Source organism: Montipora foliosa, chromosome 4 (genome assembly GCF_036669935.1).
Source record: "Montipora foliosa isolate CH-2021 chromosome 4, ASM3666993v2, whole genome shotgun sequence".
Lineage (NCBI taxonomy): Eukaryota > Metazoa > Cnidaria > Anthozoa > Scleractinia > Acroporidae > Montipora > Montipora foliosa.
Genome location: NC_090872.1, coordinates 23875599 through 23890598, shown reverse-complemented (window position 1 = coordinate 23890598; position 15000 = coordinate 23875599). Strand labels below are relative to the sequence as shown.

General features: G+C 40.4%; 2 protein-coding genes across 4 annotated transcripts in view; both read left to right on the top strand.

Annotated features, from left to right (window-relative positions):
* Nucleotides 1–1077, top strand: part of LOC138000370 (L-aminoadipate-semialdehyde dehydrogenase-phosphopantetheinyl transferase-like) — a 16563-nt gene extending 15486 nt beyond the window's left edge. For both annotated transcript variants that reach the window (XM_068846712.1, XM_068846713.1), the window contains exon 11: nt 1–1077. This exon is cut by the window's left edge and continues 464 nt beyond it. The gene's annotated coding sequence lies outside the window, so the exon portion shown is untranslated.
* Nucleotides 1078–2985: 1908 nt separating this feature from the next.
* Nucleotides 2986–15000, top strand: part of LOC138000367 (retinol dehydrogenase 5-like) — a 13940-nt gene continuing 1925 nt past the window's right edge. The window contains exons 1-4 of one of the 2 annotated variants that reach the window (XM_068846708.1): nt 2986–3123; nt 8417–8796; nt 13509–13691; nt 14327–14566. In XM_068846708.1, coding sequence (XP_068702809.1) covers nt 8445–8796; nt 13509–13691; nt 14327–14566 — 775 coding nt within the window. In that variant the 5' untranslated portion in view covers nt 2986–3123; nt 8417–8444. Of the gene's footprint in view, nt 3124–7102; nt 7260–8416; nt 8797–13508; nt 13692–14326; nt 14567–15000 lie in introns of those variants that run through there. The other variant, XM_068846707.1, reaches the window with a different exon arrangement.

Here is a 15000-nt window from a genome sequence, read left to right as displayed (position 1 = left end):
ACCGTGTAACGGGAAAAGGACCAATATCAAGAAACTGCAATGAAGTTACTTCATTGGAGCACCACAAGGGAGGAGTCAATGATTGGATACAATGCCAGACAGGAAAACATGAATTCAGCTGTTCTGGATGTGGGGGCCGGAGCGGAAAAAGAAATTACTTAACCAACTCCTCTCCTTGAACGTATAGATCAGTTATGAATTGAATATCGAAAGCAATGTAAGATTTTTCTTTGGCTTTTCTTTGTTTTAACTGATTGGCTCAAAAGTCCCGCGCCGCAAATTCGCGCCACGTTTTCGCCCTTCCTTATTTTCCCGCGCTTCGCTCGCGCCTGCTGCCCATATTTTCTTCGCCTTATGATTGGCCCATTTCATGGTTTTCTGCTGTGATTGGCTAGAGTATCTGTACTTTGATCTCTCAGTTGTCTCTCCCTCTATTGGTTCAAAGACCAATTGAACATTTGTCTTCAGCCGATACTGAACCGAGGGTATTTTAAACAGTAGTTAAAGACCTCATTTGAACTTCGATATTAAGGACTTCAAGAAATACGACGGCGACGGCGACGAAAACGTCACTCAAAATATGCAATATCTGAAGTCTTTCGCGATTATTCCAACTCGTTCATGTCGTACAGTGTGGGCGAAGTACCTTGTAATAAAGCGATACGATCGGTTTCACCGATAGTGAAAACAGGGAATGAAAGATTTACATTTGATTTACATTTGTACGCTCGCGTCGTCGTCAAAATCTCGTATTTAGTGATTTCACTTTGTTGTTGGAAAGAGTTCCGCCAAAACTTTGTGCTAAAATGCCTGCCACACGTGCATCACGATTATGTTTCCTCTTTTAACCGATGATACTATTGTTTTATGGCGTTCTCGTTGACGGCCACGTTGGAGATCTTAAAGTCCCTAATGCCATTTAAGGCTTGTAATACGACATTAGTTAGTGACCAACATACACGGTTATCAGTAAAGAAGCAAATTTAGAACGTGATTTGTTGTTATAACCATGGCAATGCATATAAATACTGAAATGAGACCCCTCCACGAATAAACGAAACGACTCGGTTACTTTTAGTGACAGTTGTGGTTGAATGAATCTACAATAGTAATCCCTTCTTATCTCATATAAAGACTTGAAGAGCATTCTTTTTCAACGTAATCTTCCTACATATTTTCCGCGACACGTGCGCTAAGTTATGTTTTAACTTTTGTGACCAATTTTGTTAACAGTTCTTTGAGAAAATTCGTTCCTTCTAATTTCCATAGGCAATTTCGGTAGAATCTTTTCGACAAAACTGAGTTTAACTAAGAAATAACCTTACTTTTGAATAAAATGTTAACCTGTAACTTTCGTGTCGTGACGAATTTCCTTTTTGCTTTCATAAATATGTTCATATTTTGCTTGAACAAAGGTCTGCCACCGTTTCTGTTGCCGGAGACAAAACCATGTTGTAAATTCCTACGTGCGCGTTGGTGTGCCTGAAGTTCTATTCATATTTTTAGTCAAAGAAATCAAACAGATACTCTTTCCGTACGTTTTTCAAAATAGACCCCAACTTTGCGTAAAATGCGTAAGTGAAGTGAAACCGGTACTACAATTATTGAAAGCTAACCTTTTTAAAATGTGGTCTTAGACTTAAATACTGTTAACCAACGCTAATTAAAATGGATGTTTAGGCATGGCACTAAATTATGACGCTGCTTACGACCAATATAGTATTTTTGGGGTAGTCCGTAGGGTAGTCTATGGACTAGAGGTCAGTGCTTTCTATTCTCCCAGAGTTAAAACCCGGTGCTTAAAAACTTTTCCGCCCGTTCGCGTGCCTTTGGCGCTTCGCTTTGTGCGAGGCTTACACCCACGTTAGTAGCCGCGAGATTTCTTCCGGTAATGTTAACTCATTTATCACGTATGTAGCCACAATCGAGCTCAAGGTTTCGTTATATCCTTATTAAAGCCGTAAGAAATCTGTGTCAAGATTAATCTTAAGTAGCACGAGTAAGCCTTCCACTCAACCTCACTGACTTAATGCTGATGTGGTATTTACCCACTAATTTGTTTTCTGAGAAAATAACACTTTCATAAATGGCGACCACTTTTACATTCTTTTGTCTTTATGCTAATTAGACCTACTGCCCTCATTTTGAAAAAAGAATTATTTTGAAATTTCCTGGTCGTAGAGAGGCCAGAAAGGCTTATTAGCATTAAAACAAAAATATATATATTTTATTTTGCAACCATTATGAAAGAGGTCGAAAAGCCAGTAGGAAGGAAAACGTCTCGTGACAATGCCCGGGCCATAAACATGACGAGAAATTCATGACAGGCACGTAATTGTACATGGATTTATCGTTTGATACTTCCTTAGTCGCTGAATGGGGCTTTTTTTTTGTGAGCACGTTCGAAATGACGTGCGTTTAGTATGCTTGATCCTTAAGGCCGAGCGAAATACAAATGCACGAATTGAGATTTTAACAAAAACAAACCCAGAAGCTGAGAAGTACAGATGTCCCAAAAGTTGTGTTCATTATTAAAAATTTCCTCTATGGAATGGTTCTGCGGACGCGTTTCTCGAATGTCCTGACACGAGCGGATTTCGGGTGACATAAAACGCTTTGTGTATTCAAAAGGAAAATATTTCCTCTGGTCTTAACAACATATGTAAATGTAGATTTTTTCAGTTTAAACAAATCTCAGCACCACGAATTGTTTTTCTGCCCAAAGGTTTTCGAACAAATAAGTTGGTAACTGATAGGCTTTCTGATTCGGGCGAAGGGGTTTGAGAAAACAATTTCGCGAAAGAAAAGTACAGTTGGTCCCAAAAAATCCGCGCCACTGTTTGCCTTTGTGTACTCTCACACTGAATGAAGTGTGTCTGTGACTGATCATTGGAACCCGTAAGGCTCGCTGGACTGTCGGTTATAATTACTCGAACGAACTGATACAAGCGGCCAGTTTTTACAAGATTACGTAATTCAGAGGTCCCGGGGTTTGACGGCCAAACTCACGCCAAATTACCAAATGCGCAAGGCACGTCCCAAACTTGAAGTTGGCTAGACGGATGTCTTGCGGAATTCTGAAATTCAGAAATTAGTTAAGCGAAGCAATCCCAAGAGACACAGGTAACAATGATGTAATGTACAATTACTGATGGATGAACAAAAGGAGCTAATGAGAAATCTTTTAATTTGTTTTCGTCTACGGTGATGTAACATAAAACCACCTATTGCGCAATAGGCTAGTTTCGAATTGTGCAGCATTAAAAGAACAGAGTTGAGGTCCAGGGGAATAATTAGCATGACTTAACAATTAAAAATGATGACTTCGAAAAGTCGTCTTGTATCGCTAATGTTTGAAGCAGAAATGTTAATGCCAAATATTTGAACTTTTTTTTTATTCAAAACAGCACTTGACTTGTTATTACCCCATAAATAAGTAAGAAAGAGTTGAGGTCCAGGGGAATAATTAGCATGACTTAACGATTAAAAATGATGACTTCGAAAAGTCGTCTTGTATCGCTAATGTTTGAAGCAGAAATGTTAATGCCAAATATTTGAACTTTTTTTTTTATTCAAAACGGCACTTGACTTGTTATTACCCCATAAATAAGTAAAGAAATGAATATATATATAATTTACAATAGAAAAAGTAGGATCACAATTAAAAGGTGGCGGCACGTGGAATGTCAGCAACTAACAAGAGTCAGGCCGTGTCAGATGTTTGGCACGGGCCGTGCAAGTTTATCAACTTATTCAACTATTTAGGTGTACAGCCACTCTGTGGAAATGCTGATGAATGAAAGTCATAACTATTTTCATTGCTTAATCTTAGTGTTGAATGGGTGCCCGCCTTTACTCGTGACCACGCTGCTTTATCAATGGAGTATTAAAGTTTGTATTCATGATCGCGCAGGACGTGAAAATGGGGAGTTTAGAAACCACGACGGCTACGGGCGACGAAAACGTCACTTCAAAATATACGTTTGATCTATTTTAAGTATTTCGTGATTACTCCATCTTCTTTATATTATTCAGTATGGTCGAAGTGTCCTAAAACTGGATTGGTACGGACGGATTTGAAGTCAAGATTCACTGTAGTTTGTCCACGCTGTCGTCAAAACCTTAAATTTGGTCATTTCACGTAGTAGTTTTGACGAGTACGGGAGAGAATTGTTCAAAAATGCGTGCCGCACGTGCAACACGATCAATTTGTCTCTCTTAACCAATAACATTACTGCATTTCTGAACTTGTCGTTGCCGCAGTAACCTCCGAACGTGGAAACGACCGCCGGAAATACGTCTGCGTTCGCAGGCTATTGCCGTAGCCGTCGTCGTTTCTTAAACTCCCTAACATGACAGTCATACACATGTACATCTGCAGTATTTACGGTCATGAGTTCGTGTCCCGGCCGTTCAAGCTTGTTTTTGCAATTGTTACAGGCCTTTATGTGACTGCTAAACTTGTGTTATTGGGGAGTTTAAGCAACGGCAACGACAACGAGAACAACATCTCAAAATATAAAATGTAACCACTTCATGACTATTTCAACCTTTTTAATATGACAAGGGTGGAGTAGTTCCTCAAAAATGACACTGGCTGGAACGGCGCTTAACTTAAGGAAAATTTTATGAAAATTTATCTTCAAGTGCTGACGTTCTTCTTCTTCTCTGACGAAGGGCTCAGAGGGCTAACGCTCGAAACGTCAGCTTTTAGAATCTCTGTACGGTGGTCAATTTCCATGATCAAACCAAATTTTGTATACTACTTCCCCACCGACGCAGCACCATAGTTTCTTTAGAAACTACCCCGTTCGTTCTTCAGTAAAACCTCAAACTCAGCTGGCTATTTCACGTTGTTGTTTTGCTGACGATGGCAAACAAACGGACAAAAGTGAAAAACGCACGTGCAAGGCGTGCGAAGCTTTTGTGCAAATTCGTTGCCGTCGCTTCATGATTAGGGAGCTTACGAAACGACGACGCCGACGGCAACGACGACGCTACAAAACAATAGGTTTATTGAGCGAAAACAATGGCTCTGCACGCTCTGCACGTGCGTTTTACACATTCGTACATTTCTTTGGCGTCATCTCCTAAATGACGACTTGAAATGACCAAATTCAAGGTTCTGTGGAGGACGTTAGCACATGACGATGAATTTTTAGTTCTCTCTCTACGCTTCCAACTCACTCATACCAGTTTAATTCCTCGACAGTTACTACACCTTTTTAACGCAGAACTACATGAAATAGTTTCGTAGTGATATGAATAGCGCGAACTTGTATTTTTGAATGAAGTCCTCGTATCTGTCGTCGTCCTCGTTTCGTAAGCTCCCTAATCTTCCCCTGGGAGAGCCGGCAACTCGGACTTTGTCATACTGACCGTCACTGAGCAAAAAGGGCACGGAAAAATTCGTCGGTTCTCCTGTGCCGAACAAAACGAGAAGGATATTGTGATGGCGGGTGAGGATTTCGAAACGGCGTCAAGAAAATTCCACATGCATTGATCGTAAAGTGCCCACATCCGTACCGAAGACACAGTTATTCAAAAGTCTAAGCTACCCGTTGTTTTGAGGTTTTCAGCTTCATAAGCTTCAGCATCCACCTCGAAATACCACCCCACCTTTTTTTATCCACAATTATGTGGAGTATGAGTGGTACTTCGCGATACTTCGAATTGAATGAACAAGACTAAAGCCCTCCTTCAGTTAACTGGTCCAGCCAAACCGGTAAACCGTTAGAGGATACGCTACGAGATTTCTATTAAGACGATTAAATAAGGAAATACGAACTTTTCTGTTTTGTTTTGCCACTTGTTACGATCGGGAAAGAAGAGATTTAATGTGCGTTGACATTATTTCCTACCAGTAGTTCATCCACTTGATTATTAAATATAGGAAAAGAGCTAAGGACCAGATTACCAATATCGGCATTGAGTAGGATGTGTTCCCGAACTTGTCGTTTAATGAACTCTTTCATTAATGCACCGCTTTATCGGCGTTTCTTTGTCATTCACTTCTGATGAAAACATTAGCATAAAAGTGGAAAAGCCACTTATCAGTGGCACCTCATCCCACATTTAACATGCATGAGCATAGCAAAGTAATTTTGGCTGGATTTAAATTGTATGAATATCTTAAAAGTGAGCTAAGCCCTTTTTTTCTGATACCTCGGTGGCCAGTCGCAAGCAAGTCATGCGTGCAATTTCACTTAACCGGCTTTAAGGGTGCGTTCGATTGACCGTATTCCGGAATAGGAATACTCAAAATAGAAGTTAGAAATCCTTCGCTTTTACGGAGATTCACATTTCAATGTCAAGCACCTACTAAAGTGATATTTTAAACATATATTTATTATCCTTGTTGCTTCAAAACGCCAGACATACCGTTTTAACTCATCACTCCACGTATTCTAGGGGTGGCGAATGGTAAATGCGAGACGGCGAGACCAGCGTTTTTCTTTGCGAGCCCGAGACATTTTGACTTTTTAGATTGCGAGACCGAGACTTCAAAGTGTTTGACACCTTCATATAAAAAACGAGACTTCGAGACGCACATAACCGCTCAAAAAACGAGACTGCGAGACCCGTGAAATTCGACTAAAATTCTGCGAGACCCAGAGTTTTTGATGAACCATTCGCCACCCCTTATTCTTATTCCGAATAGGGTCAATCGAACGCACCCGGTCAGTCAATAATCTTAGTTGCTCGAAGAACGCAAAAAAAAAACCTCCAAGAATCTTCATATATGGTGACAAAATCATAAAATCTATTTGCGGAACTTTCTGAACTATTAGTTCCATATTGTATCGCAAAGTTCTAATTTCTTGTAAGGTCTAAAATCTAACTACGTTTTCCGACGTCATTTTCTAATCCGAAGAGCACTGGAAATTTCTCGAACGTACCGCGTCTAGAAAAGTCTCTAAAATTCTTCGAGCATAAGCAAGGCAAAACAATTCATTGCCCTCTCACTACATGTATTCAGTTTAGCGGCAACAAAATGCTTCAAATACTTGAATTGTTTCGTCATCATGGATAATATCAGTGACAATTCACTACAATTTCTGCGTAGAGGAAGCGGAAATGCTTCTCAAAATAAACTTATCCGCCTGTTTGAAGGATCATGTGTCGGCGGAGTGTTTTAAGGACATAAAAGGGCTCTAGCTGTTTCATCAACAGAGCTTTAGTAAGAGCTAAGAACAAAAACCACTTTCATTATCGAACAGAACAATCATGCTGGGAACACACAGCAAATTCTACGAAAGGTATGCTATTGATTTCTCGATTGCTTGTTTTCTCTTAGAGTTTAACATGCACTAAGAAGTGAGAAAAGTCTCTATAGGCAATTCGCTTTAGTCCAGAATTTGCCCATACCATCCACAAACAATAGTACCTGAACTCGGAGCGACCACATTCAGTGACAATTCAATGCTATCGGAGGCCAACATGCTGTCGGTTGTGGACGTGGCGTTGAAACGATATATCTTTCATCTTAAAGTCGAATCGAGATAGGCTTACAGTCTTGCACATCCGACAATATTAATTTATTCAAAGCTAACTTCTAGTTTTAGAGATGAAGTTATGAGGCTTTCAGAATATCATAACAATTGCTCCATGTAATTCGGAGTTATTGCACTACTGAGGTCAAAATTGACTCGAGATCGATGCGGTTTTCTCAAAATGTTGCTATGCCCTAATTTAGGGCTCAGAAAGCCCTTTTCAAGTTCGCGTTTACGCATTCATTCTGAGATTTGTTATCAGAGTAACTAATCTAGCATTTGTTTTTAATATTTCGATCTCGGATCCTTGTCGAAATTATTCTTCCATGGGGTCTTAAAGCTCCGAACCATTCAAATCCAATTACGCGACGAGTGTTAAATTACGAGGAAGGAGGAAAAAGGCGATTTGTAGTCGGAAAGAGTTTGACAAGGTGAGATGATAACCTGCCAAAATAAATCACTGAAATGAAAGCCAAACAAAATGAGGAAATTGTTTTTGGACCGTGTTCGTAGTCAAACCAACCGTTGAAAATTTACAGGCACTTCTTTGAAAACTCAGCAAGGTGCGACTTTGCCCTAACTCAGATTTGGTTAATACATGACCCCAACCCCAGCGTGCAGCGAAATTGTTCAGTTTACTGTCAATAACAGGATGTATTTATTGTATTTAAAACCAAGGATGAAAACTTCAGGTATATTGGGGTCGAGGTTAACAGTAAGCTCTTATTAAAGCGTGAACGTGCATTGATGTACAACTATCTAGCGAGCAAATAAGGCAATTAACAATTGGTGTTGAATTCCGTTCATGTGATGATGACCTTGCCGACGCAAATTCATTAACGACGCTAAGTGTTTTCACAGACTTTGTTCATGAAGGATTATTCACTTTTTACTTGACACAGTCATTGTATCCCTTTTTGCAGAGCGGCAACAGTTTACTCGCAATTCAGCATGGTAGATGGAGACCAACTTAGCTTTCTCTCTGCGGCATCGCTTGCATTTCTGGCCCTCAGTGTATGGTTTGTAATCAAGCGACTTTACATGCGGGATCGTCTTTTGCAAGATTTTCACCATAAGTACGTCCTTTTAACCGGCTGTGATTCCGGCTTCGGCAGAGCAACAGCTCAACGCCTCGATCAGTTAGGGTTTCATGTGTTCGCAACATGTTTAACGAAAAAGGGACAAGACGAAATAACCAGCTTGTGTAGCGAGCGTTTGCGAGCGTTCCATTTAGATGTCACAGACTCGAAAGAAATCAAAGACGCCCTTCAGTTTGTGAGGCAAAACTTGCCGGCGAACACAGGTACAGTATCCATTATCTTTAACTATAAGGTGTCCGAGGTGTACTCCTGACTAAATGAATGAAAGTGTTTTTCTCAAAATTTTACCTAATTTATAATGAGATGAGCCATAAAAGAAACTGAACTCCGCAATCGTGTTCGAATCGCTGAAAAATAAAACCCGTCCACCGAATGAGAAGCGGTTAAAAAAGTGACTGCTTATAAATAAACAACGAATGCAAAAAACAAAATAAACAAACTTATCCCAATGTGATTATCAATTTTTTTAATCGATCAGGGAAGACAAAGTTTCCTTTATTCTGAAGAACAATGAGTGGTCTCGATTGCTCTCAAAATAGACCAAAGCTTTCCACTCTGAACTGAGATTTGAAGGGAGATTTGAAGGCGAACGTAACGGAAGTTTCGCAATTCTGACTGTTAAGATACGATTATCCATTAAGAAATAATCCTCTCTTCTTTGAGGTATGACTCGAAAGTAAACAATCCGGAGAAACAGAGATCAAACGTTAAATAAGTTAAACGTTTATACGTTTATTTCAGTTTTTAAGGGTCAAACGAGTGAAGGCGAAATTGCACACTGCGATGTCACTTTGTGAAATTTTTGCTATGAATTCAATTTCATGACTACGAGCCGAAATCGAAGGCTAGTCCATTTTACGTTCCCCGCATTTGTCAACGGTAAGCGTTCTTTTGCAAGCGTTTTTCGCTCGAAGCGGTTCTCTGAAGTTAACGAACTCAGCAAAATTTCTCGCGTGACTAAGTTACATAACTCCAGACGACATGAAGGTGAAACAAGTAGCAATTTCCTAAATAAGCAAAACGGAATTCGCAGTTCGCTTTTTAAAGTCTCCCTCAAAAAAAAAAAAAAAATGCAAAATGCCGCTAGTTCCTGCGCGTGTAACATGTCTTATCTTTGAACAGAAATTTAAAAAATTCCATTCTTGATAAACCTCTTCGGAAAATTATCACCTCACGATATTTAATGGTCCGGTCATCAGGAGATTATTATCTTCTTCGTCAAGTTTCTTAGACTAAAAAGCGTTTCAGTTTGTTTATTTTCATTTTTCGATTGTTCGTTTTACCGAGAGTATGGACTAGGGATCTTGTGGAAACGAGTTTCAAAACCGCATATTGTTCTTCCATTTTGGTGGTCTTGTAAATCGGAAACACGAATCTCGAAGATGTCAGTGTGTCTAAAAAGATCAATTGCTGATTTTAGCCAGAGTTAATTTAACTCTGTTTTAGCTGACCTTATTGCCAGATAAAATTAAACCTAACAGCGTTAGAGTTGAAAAAAAATGTTTTAGAGGAAATTATCATTTTAAAATACTGCCCTCAAACATTCTGTACTCCAAAATCAAAGCCAGCTTGAAAAATCACAGAGTTATGCACTTGTCCTCGGCGTCCCCGAGGGGGGGACCCCGGGCTGATGTGGGGCCTTTGCTAATTGTGCATTTCAAAGTTCATGTATTTCCCCACCCGTGGGGGATTTTTTTCTTGCAAAGTCCCCAGTATTTGGCGAAGCCAAGCACCCAACTGGATTTGAAGATGCACTTCAGAACTTTATTTTGGTTCTTTGAACAGTTAGCAAACACTCGGACTTTGCATTCTGATGAAAATGGAACTTTAATTACTTTTTCTTGAAAACAGAACAATTGAGAAAGACGATCCCAAGTTGATCAAAGCGGTATTTAAGCGATACCGCTTCTATTGTGTCACTAACAAAAGACGACCTGTTGACCTTTAACAGTGACAAGGAATTTTAAAGTTGCTTAGGCCTACAAATACGTACAAATTTTTGACGGATGGTCTGTTTGATAGACAAAAAACAATGGATCTTAAACATACCTTCTTCGTCTCCTCCGCCATCTTGCCATCGATCGAGCGAACAATCGATCGTTTCCAATCTCCTCTCAGTTGAACAGAATCCCACAGTCTCCCCGAGAGTAGGGCATTCAAAAATCTAAGTCCCCACTTTTCCCCCACCACAAAGGGCAGAAATTTGTTGCAAAGTCCCCATAAAGTTCCCGTATTCCCCCACATCAGCCCGGGGTGCCCCCCTCGGGGAAGCCGATGACAAGTGCATTAAAGTGGCTCTGGATCCGCTCCATAGAATGAGTTTAAAGGAGAACTGAAGGCCAAAATCAGCAATTTTTCCAACATTTTGTTTGGAAAGCCTAACAAAAGTAAAGATAAGTATGTGGCGTTATTTCTTCTCGTTTTCTGTTTTTCGCGAGAAAATTACGTTCGAAGTTGGACTTTTCCCGCTGTTTCTGCCTTTTCAGTGCGGGCTCAAAAAACAACAACAATAAACTAAATCAGCGCCCTGCTGTCACGTATGATATTAGGCTCGATTACCAGCCGCTGTTTCGGGAAATGAGCCAGCGCTCACTCCCGAAATCTCGGCTGGAAGCGTGAGGTGAGCCATTGTTAATCTCCGCCAATCAGAAACTCGCCTGCACAAATCCGTCTGGCATAAATTATATGTTTTGGCTGCGAAGGTATTCTGTTACCCGGCCTGTTCGAGGTTTACAGTGCTTTAAGGTAGGAAACATCCAAGATTGCGACAACGAAAAGTGTTCGAGAAGCTGGAGAATGGGAATTGTGTCGTTTTCTACCGCCTGAGTTCGCAAACTTCACTGATTTTCCAGTTGGCGCCAAGGTCAAAATACGGCTTTCAAATCCATTGCTATTGCAATTTTCTCCTCATACTTCGTCAATGTAAGAGCAAGTAAAATTCCTCAAGATCAATTGAAAGTACTGCTGAGTTTATTGCTGGCAAAACGAGGGGGCCGATGAGGTCGACTGAGAGCTAAAGCAGCCGAAGATTTCGTTGATGATTCGCTGGTTGAATTTAAACTCACATTGATCATTTAACCACAAACTCAAGCTCGTATCATCTGGAAACTTTGCACTGACGTTTTAAGCATTGTTATGTAATTTCTGTTTTCTTAAAATCAGTGTTTTTGGGATGTCTAATGCTATTTCCCCGCAACTATTAACTTCGCATAAATTATATTTTTAATTTACGTCACAGACACAATCTATCGCTCACGCGTCCAGCCGTCTCTTCTCGGGGAGGATACCCGAACTCGAGTGAGCGGCGGAAATCGAGCCTAGTATGATATGGGGAACAGAGATTTTGTGATCAAGAGAAACAAGTGCTGCTGTGCTTCGTTATTTTGCTGCGTCTCCGTGGACTCAATATTCACGCCAAACTTCAGTCACTGCTTCTAGATGGGGCGCTCTTGCATGTCTTCCCCATATCTTACGTCATAAGCTGCAAAAGTGACCGCTGATTCCTCCATTCTGAGCCGCAATGCTGATGGCCCAAAATCGGAATAGAAGCATTTTTTTTTAGGCCGAAAAACGTCGGATATGCCGGAAAAAAAGTTGAAAATATTATTGTGCATGGTCTAAAGTGTGAATAAAAAATGCTTATTTTTTTGCCTTCAGTTCCCTTTTAAACTTTGCAGAAAGTTTCATCTTGCCTTGCTGACCAATTTTCCGGCAATAAACAATGGGGATCACCGAGTTCGTTTTTGAGATACGAGCAACTTAAGACAAAGTAAAGGGTGTTAAAACTAGTTTACCTAAATGGTAGAAATACTGTGGAGGGGAATGGAGATGTTCACTTATGCTTGCAGTAATTTAGCGACGGTTCTTGCGTCACAGTTGCGTGGAATTGAAGGGAGCTTTTAACAGGTCTTGAGCAGTACAAAACCTGGACCCCTCCCCCCCCCCCACCGGTGCTCCTTCTAGACCCCCACTCGAGAGAGGAAAGAAAACAATAGATGGTTTTCGTAGTGTCGTCATCAAATTCTAAAATAAAAATCTCAAGGTCTTCTGAATTTTGACCTAAAGGAAATTGAAGATGACCTAGAAATAAATCTTTTTTCAAGTTTCCAGTTCCGTGACGTCTTTCGTTTCGAAAATGCAGCATTTTTAAATTTCAGAATTGTCACCTTGCTTGAGACCATGATCCAAAGCTATTTGATTGAAAAAAATATCCATTCCTATGAATCTCAGCAGTTTGAGAGTTTCAAGTACATTAGGAGATGTGTTCATACACATGTCCTTCATCTCATGAGCGAAAGACTTTCATCACAAAGTGTACTCCAGATGTTTTCGTTGATTACCGGCCGCAATATTTGTGGACCGCATGGCGTCCCAAAAAACGCTTCGACAAATAACTCAGAAACGATGTACCGCACAGACCTGAGAATTGGAGAGGTGGTTAAAAGATTTCAATTGTTTCCTACAACATTCCAAGTTCTTGGCCTTTGTCATTGAACGATTTGTAATTATTTTTTTTGTTGCGTGACAGTGGAACTATCTATCGTTTGAGGATACGATTAGATCTGATACCTGATAGCAGATTCTTATTCTTGGGTAATGGACTAAGTTTTTTTTCTCCATCAGAGGTGATTAGTTTTTAAAATCTGGCAGAGACCACCGTCCTTGCATGCGAAATGTTCACTTTCGGTTCCTGTCAGCGTCTCAAAAGGAGGATCTTTTTGTCCTATATAGTATCTTAGGGAGGCTGGTTTAGAAGCTTTTCAATTCCAATGCTGTAAACCTGCTGTGATATAGTGTCTTGATTTCTCATTGTATTGCTAGACCTTGAAAGATCGGGGTACGAGATTAACCTAATGGCGATTGTTTACATGCAAGAATGTGTAAATAATTGACCGCCTATCATTTTATCACACAGGTCTGTGGGGCTTGATAAACAACGCTGGAATTGCAAAAGTTGGTCCAATCGAGTGGCAGACAGTGGATGAGTACAAACGCGTAGCGGACGTTAACCTATGGGGACTAATTGATGTCACCAAGGCGTTTTTGCCGTTAATCAAGATGGCAAAAGGGCGTGTTATAAACATCGCAAGTATAGGAGGTAAATAAACCCCTTGCACTTTTCAACACGATCATCCTACGACTCGAACATGGCCAACTTGAAAACCTCAGTTCCTGTCCTTTTATAGCATTAATTTAGTCTTGTTTTCCCGGGACAGAGAAGCCTAGTGCTATCCCTGGATGTAAAACGTAAGAGTATGGAAGTGTTTTCTTTATAAGGGAGTGCACTTTGCAATCAGCAATCAGACAGTTCACAGACACTCCATTTCGTTGATATTCTGAAAGCAACATGGCGAACGAAACATAACAAGCAAACTAAGAGTTTTACGAATATGGTGTAGAACCCCATCTGGCGGGAAAACAACCAGATGAGCATTTACAAAGCGCTTGTAGCTCCGCCCGCAAAAATACTCACTCAGTGCCCCCCAAACAACTGAGCCTGATCGCAAGCTAAATCGAACCGTGGCTAAGGAGTTGGATGTTACGCAATGCGTACATATTCACGTGCATAGGACGACATTTGAGAGAAAGTTTTTCCCAGAGTAACATTACGTGGTCTGAAATGGGAAAACAAAATGTACAAGCTAAAAAGGTCTATTCATAATCTTGCTTACCAGATCCGACATACCCATAAACAGAAGACGATCGTGATGATGTTGTTGCTTTCGATTTTAGGTCGAGCATGTCTACCTCACGCCTCAGCTTATTCCATTTCCAAATTTGGAGTTGAAGCATTCTCCGACGCGCTCCGACGCGAACTAAGTATGAGTGGTGTCCAGGTCAGCGTCATAGAGCCTGGCTTCTTCAAAACAAATATCACAAATAAGGAAAACTTACGAGGGCTTTGGAAAGATCTCTGGGCCAAGCTCGATCCAAGCTTGATGGAAGAATATGGATATGACTTCTATCAAACAAGTAAGACTCTGAAAAAAATATTATTGGCATTATATCTGACCTTTTCCGATGAAATCATTGAAATCTGTCGATTGTTCTGTGTCATGCCGCGACACCTTACTAGTCAGTGCGAAAGTGGACCGCTCAGCCATGGGAACAACCGATAAAAGTAACCTTTGCAGCATAATAGCTTTAAACAGCATCCCATGACTAGGAACGTACAACTTCATTGTATTTGTAGAATGGCGTTTTTATAGACAGAGTTATTTTTAGCTTGATTTTCCCGCGAATGCCGAAACCAGACCTTTCCAGCTAATCACAAGTCTTGCATGAGAAATTATTACCCCCGCGATTGAAAATGGTCACTCGCGCAATCCAGATTTTATTTAAGAAGTCGTCTGAAAACAGCTTGATCTTTGAAAATGCCGTTACATAGACCTAGTACTGGAGTTGTA